The sequence below is a fragment of the Schistocerca serialis genome, chromosome 2 (genome assembly GCF_023864345.2).
Source record: "Schistocerca serialis cubense isolate TAMUIC-IGC-003099 chromosome 2, iqSchSeri2.2, whole genome shotgun sequence".
In the NCBI taxonomy this organism is placed as follows: domain Eukaryota; kingdom Metazoa; phylum Arthropoda; class Insecta; order Orthoptera; family Acrididae; genus Schistocerca; species Schistocerca serialis.
Window position 1 is genome coordinate 402,133,782 of NC_064639.1, and position 21,062 is coordinate 402,154,843.

At 40.8% G+C, this 21,062-nt stretch overlaps 1 protein-coding gene across 1 annotated transcript in view; it reads left to right on the top strand.

The window, feature by feature from the left end:
• Nucleotides 1-21,062, top strand: part of LOC126457239 (protein nessun dorma-like) — a 179,987-nt gene that overhangs the window by 59,954 nt on the left and 98,971 nt on the right. The window contains exon 3 of the mRNA XM_050093383.1: nt 19,705-19,800. Coding sequence (XP_049949340.1) covers nt 19,705-19,800 — 96 coding nt within the window. The remainder of the gene's footprint in view (nt 1-19,704; nt 19,801-21,062) is intronic.

Consider the following 21,062-nt stretch of genomic DNA (forward strand, 5'->3'; position numbering starts at 1 on the left):
GCCGGCTGGTAGAACTTTACACAGAGCATAACTTAAGAATCATGAAAGAATGTTGTATACGTGGAAGTGGTCTGGAATCACTGGAAGGTTTCAGATAGATTATATAATGATAAGACAGAGATTTAGGAATCAGGTTTTAAATTGTAAGACATTTCCAGGAGCAGATGTGGACTCTGACCACAATCTATTGGTTATGAACTGTAGACTAAAACTGAAGAAACTGCAAAAAGGCGGGAATTTAAGAAGATGGGACCTGGATAAACTGAAATGACGAGAGGTTGTAGTGTCTCAGAGAGAGCATTAGGGAATGATTGACAAGAACGGGAGAAAGAAATACAGTAGAAGAAGAATGGGTAGCTTTGAGAGATAAAATAGTGAAAGCAGCACAGAATCAAGTAGGTAAAAATACGAGGACTAGTCGAAATCCTTGTGTGACAGAAGAGATATTGAATTTAATTGATGAAAGGAGAAAATATAAAAATGCAGTAAATGAAGCAGTCAAAAAGGAATATAAATGTCTCAAAAATGAGATCGAAGGAGGTGCAAAATGGTAGGGGCATATATCACTAGTGGCAAGATAGATGCTGCCTACAGGAAAATAAGAGAGACCTTTGGAGAAAAGAGAACCACTTGTATGAATATCAAGAGCTCAGATGGAAACCCAGTTCTAAGCAAAGAACGGAAAACAGAAAGGGCCTGGGCGATGCTCTTGAGGACAATATTTTAGAAATGGAAGAGAATGTAGATGAAGATTAAATAGGAGATATGATACTGTGTGCAAAGTCTGACACAGCACTGAAAGACCTCAGTCAAAATAAGGACCCTGGAGTTGACAACATTCTATTAGAACTACTGATAGCCTTGGGAGAGCCAGCCATTAAAAAACTCTACCATCTGGTGAGCAAAATGTATGAGACAGGTGAAGGTACCCTCAGACTTCTAGAAGAATGTAATAATTCCAATCTGAAAGAAAGCAGGTGTTGACAGGTGTGAAAATTACCAAACTGTCAGTTTAATAAGTCACAGCTGCAAAATACTAACGCAAATTCTTTACAGACAAATGGAAAAACTGGTAGAAGCCGACCTTGGGGAAGATCATTTTGGATTCCGTAGAAATGTTGGAACATGTGAGGCAATACTGACACTATGACTTATCTTAGAAGAAAGATTAAGGAAAGGCAAACCTACATTTCTGGCATTTGTGGACTTAGAGAAAGCTTTTGACAATGTTGACAGGATACTCTTTCAAATTCTGAAGGTGTCAGGGGTCAAATACAGGAAGCGAAAGGCTATTTACAATTTATGCAGAAACCAGATGGCAGTTATAAGAGTCGAGGGGCATGAAAGGGAAGCAGTGGTTGGGAAAGGATTGGGACAAGGTTGTAGCCTATCCCTATGTTATTCAATCTATATATTGAGCAAGCAGTAAAGGAAAAAAAAAGAAGAAGAAGAAGAAGGAGTTAAAATCCATGGAGAAGAGGAGGGAGGATTATCCCTCTGACCCTGATGGAAGTGCTGGACACAATGAACACCTCGCTGCTCTGAATTGGCACGCAGCTCATTGTCAGACTGCAAAAGAAAGTCCCTGTGCAATATAATACCCTGGACCATATTTAAGATCCTATGGGGAGTGATAGTAACAGAAACATCCCCCAACTTGTCACAAGCGAGTAATGCCCTTGACTGGGCAGAGGGTGCTGTTTTTATCAAGACTGACACAGAGCACATTTTGGACAAGCCCACCATCTTCCCAAACTTGACTTCCAAATGCTCCACAAAAACCTGAGGCTTCATGGACATGATAGATTCCCCATCAACTCTCGTACATACAAGGTACCGGGGCGATTAAGCTTCACTGCCATCCTTAGCCTGGCGTTCCTCATATGGTGTGGCCAGGGACGTGAATGATTTGGGGTCATATTTCTTAGTACTGAAGTTAGACTTTGCCCGGTTACAGACTGTTGGTGGCGGACCACCAGCAAGATATGATGTGCTACGCTTCATTGCGTGTGATCTGCCCTGGTGCCACCCACTCCGACCAGGGGCCCTCTTCACGGGCACCACCCAGCCTCAGGAAGGGCCACTTGGCAGGATAGCTATTGCCAGGAGTCCTGATGCCCCAGAGAGATGGTCATCTACTCCGTGGCATACATGGGGAGCTAACAGCCCAGGCATCAGCATAGCAATCCCTGTGTTGTCTGGGGGCTGCAACCAACAGGGCTCATGGCAGCCACCACAACAGACTGGCTACCGTGCTGGATATGAGGTGCTAAGAAGTCCATGGTCATCGTTGGTGCAGAAAGCGACATTGCACAGTGCATGGTGGAAAACGCACCCAGGAAGGGTCCTCACCCAAGAGATGGAGAATGGGCAGGACTGCAATGCGATGATGAGAATGTGGGCTAAAGATCTCAATGCACAATGGACACGATGCACCTTGTAAGGCCCCCTTCCCCAATTGGCTCATTATTTGGGAAAATTTAGAAAGATGGTGGTCAAACCCAACAGGGGACTATTACATAAAGGCTGAAACATGTGAAACTCCTTTTAGTCACCTCTTACGACATGCAGGAATACCGTGGGCCTATTCTAACCTCCAGACCCGCAGGGGGATATCCAATTATTCACAAGTGCTTGTGCCACTGTTGCTGCCTGCTGGTTTGGCATCGTGACTATTTCTATATATCTTGAAAAATGATCTATGACTGTGAGTGTGAACGTATTCCCTGTAGGTGTTTTATTGAATGGACCTTAAACATCACTCTCCAGAGCTTTGAATGCTCTCTGTGTGCACTGTATACAATTACGCACATACTGGTTTACATCCATTTACTTATTCCTCCACCAATACCTTTCTGATACCTGTTGATAGATATGCAACCTCCACAACCCGCTAATATGTGATAATGAGCTTCTTGTAGCACTGTGTTCTTTAACTTCACTGGTACCCCTACCCACAGTCCCACTTTGTTTCTCTACATAGCGACTCATCCTGTATACAAAATTGTGACTGTTTAAAATAGTGTTTACACTCGTCATCCGCTTTCTGTGCAGTATGGCATTCCATATGCTCACTGCCTCCAGTTCTTCCCAGGTTTATTCATGACTTCAGAATAAAATTCACTTACTCTTACCACCCATCACGTCAACCTACCAGAAAGGTCCTTTAACCTCAACAACCATTTTAATGCTGCATGGTCTGTTATTATGAAACGTCCCCTTTTTGAACAATTATACATGACTGCTCTTAACCTGACACTATGAAACGTCACCTTTGAACAATTGTACAAGTGACTGTGCTTAAACTGACACACAATATTTTTAGCGCAACGCAATCTGACTTTCAAAATTCCCTACAAAAGAATGGCCCTGACTAACATTAAACTATACCTTTCACAAATCACTTACCTCACAAAAATCTTCGCTGCTCAAGCTACTGCAATACAGCGAGCGCCACTACTGCCAGCTAAATAAAAGATTCAAACTACTGAAGGCACTAACTACTGATAGGGGTAGTTAGCAAATGAAAGATATTAATAGAGAACAAACAATGTATTTACCTTGATATCATCATATATAAATATTGCAGTTCATGACAAATTTCAAAACTCCGCCATCTCTCTCCCCACATCCACCACTGCTGGCGGCTCACCTCCAACTGCGCAACGCTACGCGCTGTTCACAGCCAGCTGCCTAACACTACAATGGCGAGTATTACAACAATGCAAAGCAGCCACAGACTGCACACAGCACAGCCAGTGATTTTCATATTGAGCGCTATGTAACATTGCCAATAAGAAAACATAAACAGCCTACTTACATAGAGAAAACATAAACAGCCTACTTACAATTACACTAAACTTTATGTACAGGTAACATATGAAATATGTTGTTGTTGTTGTTGTTGTTGTTGTTGTTGTGGTCTTCAGTCCAGAGACTGGTTTGATGCAGCTCTCCATGCTACTCTAACCTTGCAAGCTTCTTCATCTCCAAGAACCTACTGCAACCGACATCCTTCTGAATCTGCTTAGTGTATTCATCTCTTGGTCTCCTTCTACGCTTTGTACCATCCACACTACCCTCTGATAATAAATTGGTCATACATTTATGCCTCAGAATGTGTCCTACAAACTGATCCCTTCTTCTAGTCAAGCTGTGCCACAAATTCCTCTTCTCCCCAAATCTTTTCTGTACCTCCTCATTAGTTACATGATCTACCCATCTAATCTTCAGCATTCTTCTGTAGCACTGCATTTCAAAAGTTCTATTCTTTTTGTGCCTATACAATTTACTGCCCATGTTTCACTTTCATACATGGCTACACTCCATACAAAATCTTTCAGAAAAGGCTTCCTGACACTTTAATACATAAACAGTGTTAGCAAATCCTCTTCTTCAGAACTGCTTTCCTTGCCATTGCCAGTCTACGTTTTATATCATCTCTACTCCGACCATCATCAGTTATTTTGCTCCTAAAATAGCAAAAATCATTTACTACTTTAAGTGTCTCAATTGCACTGTTGGTGCTAGAGCTGAAAGCTCCTGTTGTATGCCAAGGAGTGTGTGTTCATCGTGACTGGGGCTCGGGGACTCCAACCAATGGATTATTGGCCAGGAAGCCATTGCTGAGGCCGGGCGGCGCCCATGGGCAGAGCCCCCATTCAGAGTGGGTGGCATCATGGCAGATGAGCTGCAAATGAAGCATATGCAGTTATCTCCCGCTAGTGGTGATACAGCCCCCACAGTCTCTGTGGAAAGAAAGTCCTCTTTTAATGAAGAAAGATACAACCCATAAATGTTCCCTTCCATGGCAGTGCTATGGGAAGAAACGTAGGGCTAAACAGCAAGCAGAGAAATACTCCCCCCAGTACTTAGTTTGCATAAGAACTGATCAAGATTCCTTCTTGGCCACAAAGCCCTTATAGTTTTGTGGATAACTTAACAGGCAAGTTTGGGGAAGAGGCAGCCATTTTTAAAATGAAAATTGGGTCTATTTTGAGCCAAACAGCATCCCCTGTCCAGTTATGGGTGCTGCTCACTTGTGACAAGCTGGGTGACATACCAATGACTGTCATTCCCTGTAATAGTCTAAATGTGTTTAAGAACATCATTTTCCACCGAGACCTGCTCTTGCTATCTGTTGACGAGTTACATACAAATTTAGAGCAACTGGGTGTACACCTTGTTTGTCATGTACATCGCAGGTGAAAGGTTTCTGCCTATTGGCCTTTGAGGGTGTTTCATTTCCTGAAAAAATCAAAGTGATGGTACACCACTCTAATACTCTTATGTTAAACCGTATGCCCCCCCCCCCCCCTTTTCAGTACTTCCTGTGTTTGAAATTCAGGCACATATCTTCGCATTGCAATCTGTAGAGATTGTGTACGAGTGCTGCATGTGAATGTTCTTTGTGTCCCTCCCCCCATGTATGTCAGGTGTGGAAAGCACCATTCTCCCCACTCACCAGATTGCACTGTTTCCCATAGAGAAGAAAATACAAGAGTAAGACTCTGGACAAAGTAATTGATCAAGAGACCAAGAAGTAGTACAAGCAGTTGCACCCTGCAGGTGAAACAGTGTCATATGCTACAGCTGCAACAATGTTGACCCCCTTGTTGGTGGTACTCCTGCCCGTTACACATCCTTCAGTGGGCCCTTGGGGCCTCTCAACCATGTCCCCTCTGATAGTTGGGGGCTCCCCTCTTGCTGCTTCCCACCCACCAAGGACAATTTGTCTTTCTCTAGCTTCTCTTGTCAGGAAGGGGTCCCTCGAGACACTTCCTTCCCAAGGCTTCTGCCAGTCCACAACTGGACACCAGCCAGGACTTCCTGAACATCATTTTTATCTGAAACTGATTTAGAGAAGCTCTCGCAATCATCGAAATCCTCTAAGGAGAGGACCGATAGAAAGAAGTCCTCCAAGAAGAAGAAGAAGAAATTGCAGTCCTCCCCACCCACACCCACAGATCCCGCCTATTCCCCTCCTGTGGCTGAGGCGTATATTCCCACTGGCCATAATTCCCTGGTTCGCACCACACAATGGAATGCGGAACCTGTATGTATTGGTGCCATAACCCCTGAACCAGTGGCAGCAGGTGACCCTTGGGCATAACGTGCCTGCTTGGTCGCTTCATGGCCTCACAGTTAATCAACAACATTGTTCTCCAGTGGAATTACAACATTTTTTTCTCCATTAACTTGCTGAGCTATGACATCTTTTTAGCACTTTCTGCCTTCTGCATTGCTCTTCAGAAGACTTGGTTTCCAGCAACAGGTACCCCTAGCCCTCTGTGGATACTGGGAATATTATCAGAATCATGCTACCTATGACAGGGCTTTGGGTGGAGATTACATATATATTCTGGACACTCTATATGGCAAACTTGTGCCTCTCAGTGCACCTTTTGAGGCTGTGGCTGTTTGGGTAAGGGCATTTTAGAATATTACCGTCTGCAATGTATACCTCCCTCCCGATGGTATTGTGTCTCAGAACATGTTGTTTGCATTGGTTCCTCACCTCCTCCACTGTTCTTAATCTTGATGATTTCAACACCCATAACTCTGTGGGATGGAATTCCGATCATTGGCTGCAGTAAAGACCTCGAAAACTTACTGGCGCAACTTGACCTTTGTCTCTTGAATACTGGTACCCCCATGCCCTTCCATTATGGCTCACAGAACTTTCTTGGTCATTGAAATTTCCATTTACAGCCCTTGTCTTTTCCCATCCATCCACTGCAGAGTCCATAATGACCTGTGTGGTAGTGACCACTTCCCAATCTTCCTGTCCCTCAGTGTCACTCCAGTGGACACCTGCCCAGGTGGGTTCTCATCAGTGCTGACTGGGGTACTTTGACCCTTGGATCCCTGCCGCATGGAGGTATCGATGAAGCAGTCCAGGATACAACTGCAGCCATTCTTTCGGCAGATGATTTGGCAATCCCCTGTTCCTTGGGGCTGCCAGATGGAAGACAATATCTTTGTGGTCATCAGAAATCACAGAGGCTACTAGTGGACTCCCCAGCACCATAAGTGTCACCCATTGATGAACCACGTCATTGCCCTTAAGTGGCTCCTTGCTTGAGTGCGCCACCTAATGAAAGGATGGAAACAAGAATCCTGGGAATGATGTGTTTCAACCATCAGACCATACCTCCCCTTCACAGGTTTGGGCAAAAATGAGACGTCTCTATGGATGCCAGACACCTGCAGGTGTGTCTGGTATTACCTCGAATAGTGCTGTCTACACTGACCCAGTCGCCATCACTGAACATTTTTCTCTGCATTATGCTTGAGCCTCTGCATCTGAGGATTATCAACCTGCCTTTCATGTCCTAAAACAGCGAGTGGTGCAGAAGCATTTATCTTTTACCATTCGCCACCTGGAGCCGTATAATGCTCCATTCAGCGACTGGGCATTTGCCAGTGTCTAGCCCACTGCCCTGATACAGCCCCCAGGACCGGACCACATTTAACCAAATGATCAAGCACCTATCAGTGGATTGTCAACATTATATCCTTAACATCTTTAACCACATCTGGAGCAAGGGTGAGTTCCCATTACAGTGGCAAGAAAGCTTCATAGCCATTATTGAATCCATGTAAGCACCCTCTAGAGATGGACAGTTATTGCTTAATTAATCTCACCAGTGTCCTCTGTAAGTTGCTTGAATGCATAGTGAGCCATCAGCTGTGTTGGCTCCTTGAGTCTCAGTGTCTTCTGGCTCCATCCACAGATGGTTTTCGTCAAGACCATTCCACTACCGATAATCTTGTTTACCTTGAGTCCGCCATCAAAACAGCATTTACACAATGTCAGCACATTATAGCCTGTGGCAGCACCACATTCTTGCTACCTTACACGAGTGGTATCTCCAGGATCTGCTCCCAGTTTTTACCCAGAACTGTTTGTCACAACGTACTTTATGAGTTCAAGTTGGTGATTCCCAAAGTGCTGCCCATGTCCAAGAGAATGCTGATGACCCTTGCCACTACTATTGCTCCTCTAGTGTGGTTGTCGCTGAATGTCGACTGCAAAGCGCCATATGAAAGGCGCAGGCATTGGCTGTCACCCATGGCATTCAGTTTTTAGCCACCAAGACTCACGTCATGCACTTCTGTTGATGTAATATTATTTACCCACAGCCAGATCTTCACCTCGATAGCCAATTACTCAGTGTGGTGGAGACTTGTTGCGTTTCAGGACTGGTCTTTGATTCTCAGCTAACTTGGATTTCCCACCTTCGCCAGCTTAAGCGAAAGTGCTGGCTACACTTTAATACACTTCACTGCCTGAGTAACACCAGCTAGGGCGCAGATCGCACTACCCTTCTGCAGCTTTACAAAGCACTGATACAATCCCATCGTGATTATGGGAGGTTGTCATATGGTTCACCATTGCCCTCTGCATTGCAGATACACCACTGTGGGGCTCGACTTGAGACAGGAGCCTTTTTATGCTACCGACATTCACAACACCCCTAAGCATCTGAACTACTGCCTCCTCTTTTCAGACATGAAAATCCAACTCCCATTGTGGCGACCCAGGTCAAGGATTAAGATCGCAATATTCATCTGGTCCCTCCTCTCTGAACTCCAGTTGTTTCCACTTCCACCTCTCCTTTGGTTCCACTCATGTACACCTCCATGGTGCATCCCTCAGCCACAGCTTTGTCTTCACCTGCCACAAGGTCTGAAAGACTTGGTTACTTTCTTGGCCTTCACCACCAGTTTTTCTCCATCGTTGGCACATCACAGGGCTCAAAAGTAGTCTGTATTGATGGCTTGATGGTTGCTGGTCACATGGACTTTGCTTATACTCACACGAGACATACAGAACTGCACTCCTTGCCAGATGGCTGTAGTGTTTGTACTGCAGAGTTGGTAGCCATCTCTCATGTTCTTGAGCATATCTGTTCCTGAACCGGTGGGTCCTTTCTCATCTACAGGGACTCCTGAGCAGTTTGTGAGCTCTTGGCCCATGTTACCCTCGCCATCCCTTGGTTATTGATGTTGAGGATTCCGTGTATGCTGTTGAAACATTTGGATGCTCAGTAACCTTCATCTGAACCCCAAGTCAAGTTGGGATCCCATGGAATGAACTCACTATTAGCCTGGCCAAACTGGCTACCAGTAAACCAACTCTTGAGACCAGTGTTCTGGAAACAGACCTCCAGTTGGTATTACCAGGTCAAGTTTTAGGAATCTGGAATACAGAATGGCTCACTCTGACATCACCAAATAAACTATGGATGATAAGAGGCCACAAACCTGTGGAGGTCCTCCATGCAGACCTCTCGCAGGGCGTCTACCATTCTTTTGTGGCTCTGTGTGGCCATACTTGGCTGACTCATGGTCTTCTCCTCCAACGTGAGGATCCACCCCACTGTCGTTGTCGTTCCCATTTGATGGTGGTACACCTGGACTGGGCCAACATAGCCGCCCTACAATGGACTCTTAATCTCACTGACTTGCCACCTCTGGTGTTTGCAGATGATGCCTCAGTGGCTGACTTAATTTTACATTTCCTTCATGAAGGGGGGCTTTTACCAGTCTCTTTAAGGGAGTGCCATTTAATCTTATTGAGGGGTTGGCAGAACACTCTGTTGCCTCATCTGCCCAGACCAGGCTACAGCTGTCTGTGCTTGGTGGACCAGCCTGATCCCTACCCTACCTGCTCTTTTATTCCTCTTTCCCCTCCTCCTGTGTGGTCCGTTAGACTTGTTCACCTTTTGTCTGTGTGCTTTCCTTGCTGTGTCCGTGTTTCTAGTCTTTCCTATGCAATTTCTGAGTGGTGTACCTCTGGTAAATGGCAGGGCTGGGGGATTTGTGGCTCGTCATTACACTCTGCTTTTGTGAGCTTCCGGCTGCTCCCTAGATGGAGCACCTTACCTGCCTTTCTTCCTCTGTCTCCCTTTCTTTTTTTGTCCCTTGGCTCACATTTGTTGAACTTTCGTAGACCTTGGTGTTTTCTTCCCCTGGGTTTTGCGCAGTAGACTATCTCTGACCAACAGTTGTGTAGACCTGCCTGTTCGAGGAAAAAGGGACTGATGGCCTGGCCTGGTAGTTTGGTTCCTTTAATCACACAACGAACAAACTTATAATGTATTCCCTTACCCTGTTCTAGTCAATGCTTGCCTAACACGCCTTCTGAAACTCAACAACCTCTCGTTCTTTCAACTGATCCAGGTCCCATCTCCTTAATTACCATTTGCAATACCAGCACAAGAAGACCATTTTGGTTGAGGCTCCAAGGCCAGATCAGTCAGTCACGTAGACTGTTGCCCCTTCAACTACTGAAAAGGCTGTGTGCCCTTCTTCAGAAACACACGTTCGTGTGGCCTCTCAGCAGATAGCCTTCCATTGTGGGCGCACATATGGTACAGCTATCCTTGTCCCTGAGGCATCCAAGCCACAACACCAACAGCAAGGATGGGCCATGTTACTGTGTGACAATCTACATGTTGTATCTCAATGCAAACCTTTGTTATAACTGTGCAGAATAAAATGGTAATACTTGCTGTAGTACTTGAACAAGAGTTAGTAACTATGGTAGAATGCTCTAAATTCTTAGGTGTTTATATTGATGACAACTTGAACTGGAAAAAGCATATTACTATACTTCTCAAGCAGTTAAGTTCAGCTATATTTACTCTTTTTGTATAATTGCTAATCTTCGAAACAAATGAATCAACCTCTTGACATATTTTGCACATTCCCACACAATAATGTCTTGCGGAATAATTTGTCTGGGATATCTCATCAATTAGAAAGAAGTTATTGATTGCACAAAAGCGAGCAGTAAGAATAACACGTGGTGTTCACCCACAGATGTCATGTAGGTACCACTTCAAGGAGCTAGCCTTTTTGACTGTAAAGTCACAAATGAAATTTGTGATAAATAATCTATTACAATTTGAGATTGCTAGAAAAAAATTACCTTTATTATCTGTTATTAAATCTGTCAGTGGCTTGGAAAGGTGTTCAATATGCAGCAAGGTGTTCAATATACAGCAACAAAACTTTTTGATAATTTGCCCAATAATAAAAAGTATGTGATAGGTAGCAAAGCAAATTATAGCTGTAACTTCAAATCATTTCTCCTGGAAAACTCTTCCTATTCTATTGACATATTTCTGCATAAGAACTAGTAACCAGTAAAAGAAAAATTTGTTAAGTGTAGTTGCATGAGTAGGATTAAAATAATAATGTGTTCATTAATGTTAACACTAATCATTTATGTATATCCTGTACACCGACGCATTCTACATTATTTCAGTAAAATAATTGTTCAACCAATCTATGGAACATGTAACTGATTAACTGAAACAACTTGAATGGAGGACTTCTTTGTTGCTACTAGCCTTATGAGACCATAGATTCAAAACATTTGTACTAAAACCAAACTTTTGAGCCATCTTAGATATCCATTAGCTGGCATGTGTGATGATCCCATTCCCTACAATTGTTATATATATTAAGTAATACTGTGCTTGGGCTCTTTATGTGGCTGAACTGTGTAATGTCTACACATTCTCCTGGGCCAAACTACTCTGATGAATTATTGCTACCTTTTAGTTAATGGTCATAGTTATTGTAATATTTCTTAATAATGTACCCCACCACACAAAATATTAATAGCTTGCACTGAAAAATAGGAGTTGCGATGAGATTATGTTTTGTGCATATTCGATTGCACATTGCTGCGTGTGAAGTAAAGCTAACATACTGAATTTTTCTTTAGGCTTGGGACTGGTACTATATTGTCTCCAATCTCGGTACTATATTGTCTCCAATCTCAAGAAAATGGATTTTACCTAGTGCTCCCACCCATGTAAACAATACAGCCTATGTGAATTACTCAAAATCAATCATATTTCATAAACAGTTTCAGAAACAAAGTGTTTGGCAAATGATGGCAGGGAAAAGGGGGATATTTTGCCATTTGGTTAGTACTGGAAATTTTTGTACATATCGATAGAAGTCATTACAGGGGTTTTCAACAGAATAACATAATTTTTAAGGGCCATTTGTAGTGGCTGAAAGGGAAATTATGTGGGCTTGCATCATAAGTGAAGAAATTATGTTTTTTTTATACTGACATTGAGCTTTATGTAAGCTGTTAACCAGTCTTGTCTTGAAATGATCTTTATATAAGCCGTTACCCAGTCTTGTCTTCATTTCATTGTTTAATAAAAGACAGTGATTAGCATTCCATCACAGTTGCAACAGCATTAGCATTTTAGTGAAGTTAAATTGTTTTGTTAAAAGAGGCCACATTTTGCATGACAACAAGAGCAATGTAGGCATTACTCATAATTTGCCACTGATGGCACTTTTCTGGAAGAAGAAAAATATTAAAATGTTGGACAAAAATAAATCACCACCTTTGTTGCAAATTCAATGGAATCCTGTAACCTAGTGTGTCTTTAATAAAGAATAGCTGCAATGGCAACTTACCAAAGGTCTACCATAACTTTATTCACATCCTCGTTCTTTGTAAAGCACTGAACTTTTCCACTTTGTGTGTGTGTGTGTGTGTGTGTGTGTGTGTGTGTGTGTGTGTGTGTGTGTGTGCCCATCCTTTGTAAAGCACTTAACTTTTCCACTTTTTGTGTGTGCGTGTGTGTGTGTGTGTGTGTGTGTGTGTGTGTGTGTGTCTCCTTGGGATAAGTAGTCACAAATAGCTCACAAAATCAAAACCAGCATGTTTCCATAATCTTATTTTCTGTTACCCAAAGGAATACACTGTGTACTCAGGGTCCCCCAGATAGAACTATGCGGCTTTCTAGCTCCAGAATAGTAATTTTTGTTGAGACAGTACAACTGTTTCATAGCTTTAAAGCTGTGAACACACTGATAACTTGTAGAACACAGTTGACTACCAAGTTAAAGTTTTGCTTCTTTTGCAAAAACACAGCGGAGTGTACAAAATGCTAATGCTGTTACAGTTGTGATACGAGGGTGAGTCAAATGAAAACCTTTAATTTTTTTTAAATATTATTTATTGTGCAGAAGTGGTACAAAGCTGTATCACTTTTCAACATAATCTCGCCCACGCTCAATGCAAGTCCTCCAGCACTTAAAAAGTGCATAAATTCCTTTAGAAAAAAATTCTTTTGGTAGTACGTGCAACCATTCATGCACCGCGTGGCGTACCTCTTCATCAGAACGGAACTTCTTTCCTCCCATTGCATCTTTGAGTGGTCCAAACATACGGAAATCACTTGGGGCAATGTCTGGTGAGTATGGTGGATGAGGAAGACACTCAAAATGCAGGTCTGTGATTGTTGCAACTGTTGTACGGGCAGTGGGGGGCCTTGCATTGTCATGTTGCAAAAGGACACCTGCTGACAGCAATCCATGTCACTTTGATTTGATTGCAGGCCGCAGATGATCTGTATATGATGCACTGGTGACAGTGGTCCCTCTAGGCATGTAATGCTCCAAAATGACACCTTTTTCATCCTAAAATAGAGTCAGCATAATCCTCCCTGCTGATGCTTCTGTTCGAAACTACTTTGGTTGTGGTGATGAGGAATGGCGTCATTCCTTGCTCGCTCTCTTCATTTCCGGTTGGTGGAACTGAACCCAGGTTTTGTCCCCAGTAACGATTTTTGCGAGGAAGCCATCACCTTCTTGTTCAAAGCACTGAAGAAGTTCTTCACAAGCGTCAACACGTCGTTCTCTCATTTCAGGAGTCAGCTGCCGTGGCACCCATCTTACAGACACTTTGTGAAACTGGAGCACATCATGCACAATGTGGTGTGCTCACCCGAGACTAATCTGTAAACATGCTGCAATGTCAGACAGTGTCACTCGGTGGTTTTTCTTCTTTATGGCTTCAACTGCTGCAATGTTCTGTAGAGTCACAACTCGTTGTGCCTGACCTGGACGAGGAGCATCTTCCACTGAAGTCACACCATTTGTGAACTTCCTACTCCATTCGTAGACTTGCTGCTGTGACAGTCATGCATCACCATACAGAACCTTCATTCGTCGATGAATTTCAATGGGTTTCACACCTTTTACGCAAAAACCGAATAACAGAACGCTGTTCTTCCCTGGTGCAAGTCGCAAGTGGGGCAGCCATCTTTATACTGATACTGCGATGGTGTGTGTGCATCTGCACTATGCTGCCACCTACAGACCATTCTCCACGCTGTTTGTAGCACCCTTACCAACTTACAGAATAATGGCACGAAATTTCGGTTTGTTATTACAAATTTAAGGTTTTCATTTGACTCACCCTCGTAGAATGCTAAATCGTAACCTGTTATTAAACAAGTGGCTGAAGACAAAACAGATCAACTGTTTGTGATATAGCTCATTGTTGGTATAAACATGTAATATTTTCACTTATTTTGTTGCACACCCATACAATTTTTGCATACGCCAGCTTTCAATAGGCCTTAAAAAACATTATTTCATTGAAAAAATCTACTGTTACTTCTACTGTACAGAAAGTTTTGCGCAATATCTGTATGCTAAATAATCTTCTCTTTTTGTGCTGTCATTGACCAGAAACTCGAGTCAGTATCTTGAACAATTTATGAAACACAGTGGATGTTACGAATATTTCACCTGCAGTATATTGTTTGCACCTGGAGATGGAAGTGTGTGCATTGCATAAAATCCATTTTCTCAAGATTGGAGATAGATATAGAACTCCTCCAAGTTTGAAGGAAAATTCAGTATGTTAGCTATTCGGGTGATCAAAAGGTCAGTATAAATCTGAAAACTTAATAAACCATGGAATAATGTAGATAGAAAGGTAAAAATTGACACACATGCTTGGAATGACATGGGGTTTTATTAGAACAAAAACAAAAAAAGACTTGCTAGATGCGTGAAAGGTCTCTTGGGCGTGTCGTTTAGTGATGATCGTGTGCTCAGCGGCCACTTTCGTCATGCTTGGCCTCCCAGGTCCCCAGACCTCAGTCCTTGTGATTATTGGCTTTGGGGTTACCTGAAGTCGCAATTGTATTGTGATCGACCGACATCTCTAGGGATGCTGAAAGACAACATGTGTCGCCAATGCCTCACCAAAACTCCGGACATGCTTTACAGTGCTGTTCACAACATTATTCCTCGACAACAAATATTGTTGAGGAATGATGGTGGACATATTGAGCATTTCCTGTAAAGAACATCATCTTTGCTTTGTCTTACTTTGTTATGCTAATTATTGCCATTCTGATCAGATGAAGCACCATCTGTCGGACATTTTTTGAACGTTTGTATTTTTTTGGTTCTAATAAAACCCCATGTCATTCCAAGCATGTGTGTCAATTTGTACCTCTCTATCTACATTATTCCGTGATTCATTCAGTTTTCAAATTTATATTACTGTTTGATCACTCGGTATTTTGTAAGCAGCAATATATGATCTAACATGCAACAAACCTGAACTCATAGTGACTTCTATTTTTCATTGCGATCTATTCGAATTTTGTGTGCTGGTGTACACAGTGCCTAAAAATCACAGTCACTATAACAGAGATAGGCAGTTCATCATTAAGCAGATATATAAGGCTATAAGTCATGAAAGAATCAAAATATTTCATCTGATAGTTTCTGTAAAATCATTTGAGGAAGATTGCAGAGAAGTAGACTTGCGCACACCTATGTTTTGTCAGTGTAGTGCTTGCCCTATGCGGTTGGTGCTGCCGGCCAGCTGCCACTGTATACAGCCCATTAGATTACACAGGGATATTCTTTGCATTGTGTCAAGCTGCCTTACGATTGTCTCTGTTATGCAAATAACCTACATTCTTTGAGTGTGCACCCTAAGACCTAACCAGGCAAACAGGGCTCTATCTGGATGGATTTATATGTCCCTAGCTGTTCGCAGGAGCACCGTGGAATATCACAGATACGAAACAAATCTTTAAACTGTATAGGTGTGCTATTAGATCACTGTGGAATATCACAGATACGAAACAAATCTTTAAACTGTATAGGTGTGCTATTAGATATCACCAAATCCACAAAACTAAGAGGGTTTGACAGAGTACTGTCACTGGAATTCCATTAGGAAAATCAAACCTTGATGATTTGAAAAGTGCATAACACTGCTGGAATGACCTTATTACACAGAGGGAAGAGGGGTCTTTTGATAACGTATTTCCATTCCACATCAACGAAACATTGCTTAAATTATCAATTCAGTCCAACAACTTGGCTACAAAATGCTTTTATTTGAAACTGATATGTATTGCCAAGTGATCACACCTCTGAATTGTGACAGTTTTGGTCCTTATACTGTAGCAGTAGAAATTCATGACACTCTCAACTTCAGTAAGGGTGTCATAAGACGTAGAAATATCAAGGCCATAATCATCACTGAGCTGCAAAAAGAATGGCAAATGGAAGTCATAGCAAAAGTTTGAAATATGATGAAGAATATGAATAGGGAGTTGCAGAAGACTACCATTTGCGTTCCAACTTTCAATTCGCTTACTCTTCCAGAATACATTAAGGCCGGATTTGTGTGTTTTTAGGATGCTATGTCAAATTATTGGGTAGGTTATTTTAATTGTCGCGGTGGCTGCTTCATCATTTTCAGTCAGTGTTCAAGTCAGCATGATTATCTGAAACAGTCTTGCAATTTGACTAGTCCGTTTCTCCTTTAACATATATGGTATTGTTAAAATTATAACTTATAAAGGAAAGTAACAATGAAGTGAAAGGCTTGTGGACTCTTGTAAAAAATGAAACAAACAGTAAGCAGCATGTTATGAACAAAACATTAAAACTAAACCTAAATGATGAAGTCACATCAGATCCCCACAAAATAGTAAATGGTTTTAATGACTACCTGAGCAAAATAGCACAAAAACTGCCACAGACCAAATACTCAACACCAAACACTAATGGAAACCATACCAGTACAGGCATCAATGTTTCTTCACAAAGTCTCCAATACTGAAGTACTTACAGCTATAAAAGGACTAAAGAATAAGTACTCCAGTGGCAGTGACAACATTCGTGATTTTTGTTGTAAAGAATTGTGGAGAATCCTTATTAACAAAACACCAGGATGGTTTTAGAAAACAAAAAATGACTACCACAGCTATTTGAGTATCTCAACAAAACCTTAAAAGCACTGGATAATAAGGAAAAATCTACTGGTATCTTTTTAGATTTATCCAAAGCCTTTGATGTAATTGACTATACCATACTCCTTAAGAAGCTAGCAAATAAAGGTATAAGAGGAATTGCAAACAAATGGTTAGAATCTTACCTGTCAAATAGATTACAAAAGGTTGAAATTAATTTTGAAAAAAAAGAATACAACCACCCATCAATGTACTGTCCACTCCTCTGACACAATGCCTATTAGATATGGTGTGCCACAAGGCTCAATCTTAGGACCCATGCTATACATTGATGACATAAGCACGAAGCTTGCTACAGGACATACCACACTATTTGCCGCTGACACAAGTATACTAATAACAGGCACTGATAAAGAGGACCACAACCAGAAAATTAAACTGCTTATGTCGTCACTCAATAAATGGTTCAACGAGAACAAACTCATTACAAATATAGAGAAAACAATGTACGTCAACTTCAGACTCCCATTCCAAAAACAAGAAATGCCCAATGTGATTCTAAATAACCAAGAGCTTACGTGTGTGGACTCTGTCAAGTTTCATGGCATATGGCTTGAAGAAAATCTTAAGTGGGATACTCACACAAATCATATCTCAAAAAAGCTATCAACTGTGTGTTACGTTTTAAGGATACTCAAAAAAATCAGTCACAAAATCTGTTCACATACATGTATATTATGCTTACTTCCGCCCTACATTACAGTATGGAATCATATTTTGGGGGAACTCATCTGGGGGTAGATATATTTTCAAAATGCAAAAAAAAAAAGGCGATACACATAATATGTAACCTAAGATGTAATGAATCATGTAGACAACATTTCAAAACAAATGGCATTATGACACTGCCCTCTGCTTACATTTATAATATTGTCTCATTTGTCAAGTCATACCTGTTAAACAATGACTGTGCATTAAAATTCAGTAGAGACATTCATAACTATGCAACAAGGCAGCAATCTGACCTACATATAATGCAGTCCAGAACTACCTGCTACCAAAAAAGTGTTTTAAATGTTGGGATACAAATGTATAATAATTTACCAAATGAAATCAAAGCAACAAAGAACCCAAGAGCCTTCACACATAAGTTAAAAAAATATCTCTTGGACCAATGCTTTTATGCAGTTGATCATTTTTTTGAAAGAGATTAAAATTGTAAACAGTTTTATAATAAATGTTCAGTTAGGTCTGAAAATTATATACTGTGCATGCCTATGAAATACACTGTATTATTTTACTATTACATTTGTATTGGCTGTTTGTATTTTACCACACTACATTTGTATTTACTGTTTTGTTAAATATAGATAATTTCCTCATCACAAAATAATGTAAAATCAATTTACTAAAAATTACTTGCAAATATGTTCTCTTGACCTGTCCAATATCATATGTACAACCGTACAATTCTATGATTTGTATTGACTGTTTTGTTTAAGATAGATAATTTCCTCGCTACAAAACTATGTAAAAATCAGATTGTTAAAATTACTTGTAAATATGCTCTCTTGACCTGTCCAATATCATGCCTACAACTGTACAATACTATGATTGCCTGGATCAATACAATACAATACAATTCAAAATGGGACACAGTTTTCATTTAAGTGGGTACAACATCCATATATAGGACTAGCCCCAGCATTTACTCGTTGTCACAATGATTGGCTCTTTCCCTGTTTGTATTAGCAATTAGACAGCCACATATACCTGGAAATAACTGTTAGCTTTCTTTTTCCCCCCACCAGCTAATTCTCATTTTACTTAGTCCTCTGTCATGACTGTATTATAGTTTTATTTATGCATGAGGAAAGGGCATGGACATGCGTGCAGACATGCATTCTCCCATGCATGATGTTTTTGGTGTCACTTTTAATGTATAGATAACCAACCACTATCTCTGTTGTCATTAGCAGTCAGTCTTTCAAATGTCAAATGTGTATCCACGAGAAATTGTCCCAAAAAGATTACTTATGAGGAAAAACTTTTATTTTCACTAAGCATTTAATACGTATTCTGCAAGGGTGCAGATAATCATGTTGTTTAATGTACTGAACCCAATATCATCATCATTGTGATCTTAAAATGAAGACAGCGTAGCACCAAGCAGAAATTGGTTTAGCAAGCTGCAGTTTTACTGGTAGTAGATATTAACATAAGAAGGACATAAAAATTGCTAGAAAGACTGAAACGTTCAATATTCAGACCGCCAAATTATTAAAACAACTGTTGCAACAGTGAAACACTGGCTTTCACGACAATCTGCAGTTCATGCTTCATGACATTTGAAAATATTTGATATGATCTCTGGTGAATTTTATATGTTTTTCTGTAAGCATATGTTTACATGCTCCTGGGCATAGGGCATAAAGGACAAATAATTTTCCTCCTCCTGTCCAGCAAGCAACACTAAAATCAGCGGTGTTCTCCAGTCTTTTGCTCTAAACTACTCTTAAGACTTTCTGACATGATTGACGTTGTGGGCACTTATGTTCTGCCTGTTAGCAAGTACTTAGCTGAAAAAATTTACTCACTTCACATTTGTGCCAAAACATTTGAAACAATTCGCATTCCCTTAAAGGTTCTTCTACAATCATCTGTGGCGCCCATGGGATGATATGAATGAATATTGCAAGTCTGATTGGCCAGCAACTCATCTTCAACAACGCATAGATCTGTAAGTATTGCACTTAACACTTTATTTCTTTCATTTGAATAACATATGACAATGACATAGTGACACAATTAACCGGTCAGTATTTTTAAACAACTTTTTGTGCGGTCTGTCGTGTATTTAAACAGATAAAGGCAAATTAATTTACTTGCAGGAGTTATAGCATATCAGAGTGATGAGAAAGTCATAAATTAGTCTAATAAAAAGGGTATTTTAAGGAAGTATGAAGATCCTACCCTTAACAGGAGCAAATACAGGAGAAACAAGGTATGCTACAGGGCTGTAGCTGAGTAGTACTACTTGTTGGGGACCCCAAGCCTGGCACTTCACAATTTACTTTTCAATAGTAGTAGTCTGTTTGCTCCAGGTTTCAAATAATCCCTTGTCATTAACAACATGAACACCAAACCACACCCTACACTCTCTCACATCACAATCATTCCAAGTTACAAGTCATATGGAAATCTACTTACACTCACTATTTGAGAAATTCTGTTCATAATGCAACCTTAAAACAATATCAGAACAGAGTCCCTTGGTGGTCTTGGCTTCTACCGGTGCAATAGGAATTTGTTTCGTAGACCGTACAGCCACTACGTATTTCATAGATTCTTCAGCCCCTGTCACTGTTGTGACCTTTTCTTGCAATTATGGGCTGAATATTTACACCCAGTTTCACTGATTCGTTCTCTCATATGGAAACAAACAGCACTACAAAATGAGAGTACACCAAACTTGTGTAATTTATCAACAATAAAGAAGATTCCTTGAACTGTCTCCACCAGTTATTTTTTCACCTAATTGTAGTTTTGTAATAATTCAATGTTCACTGCTGCCGTTTCTAAATATTCTTGCTGATGTACTATTACTTTGGTTGCTTTGCTTAAAACTGACAAAATATTGAACCTAGTCCTTATTTTATGAGGAATTTCTACTTCCTACTTCCATTGTGTATCATCTGTGCCACTTGTACTTTGTGACACTGTTTACGCCAAATAGTTTCATTTTCAGTTCATCCCTTTTTACACTGATTTTTTTGCATTACATTTCAGTGAGTGATCTATTTCTTGTAAATACTAAACAGAATTTAGAAAGGGAGTTAAAGTTTAGAGAAAAGATATAAAAACCTTAAAATTTGCCAGTGGCAATGTAAGTCTGTTGGAGATGCTAAAAGACTTTAAGGATCAATTGAAGGGGAGGATAGTTTTTTGGAAAGAGGTTATGATATGAAAAACAATAAAAATAAAACTAATGTAATAATATAG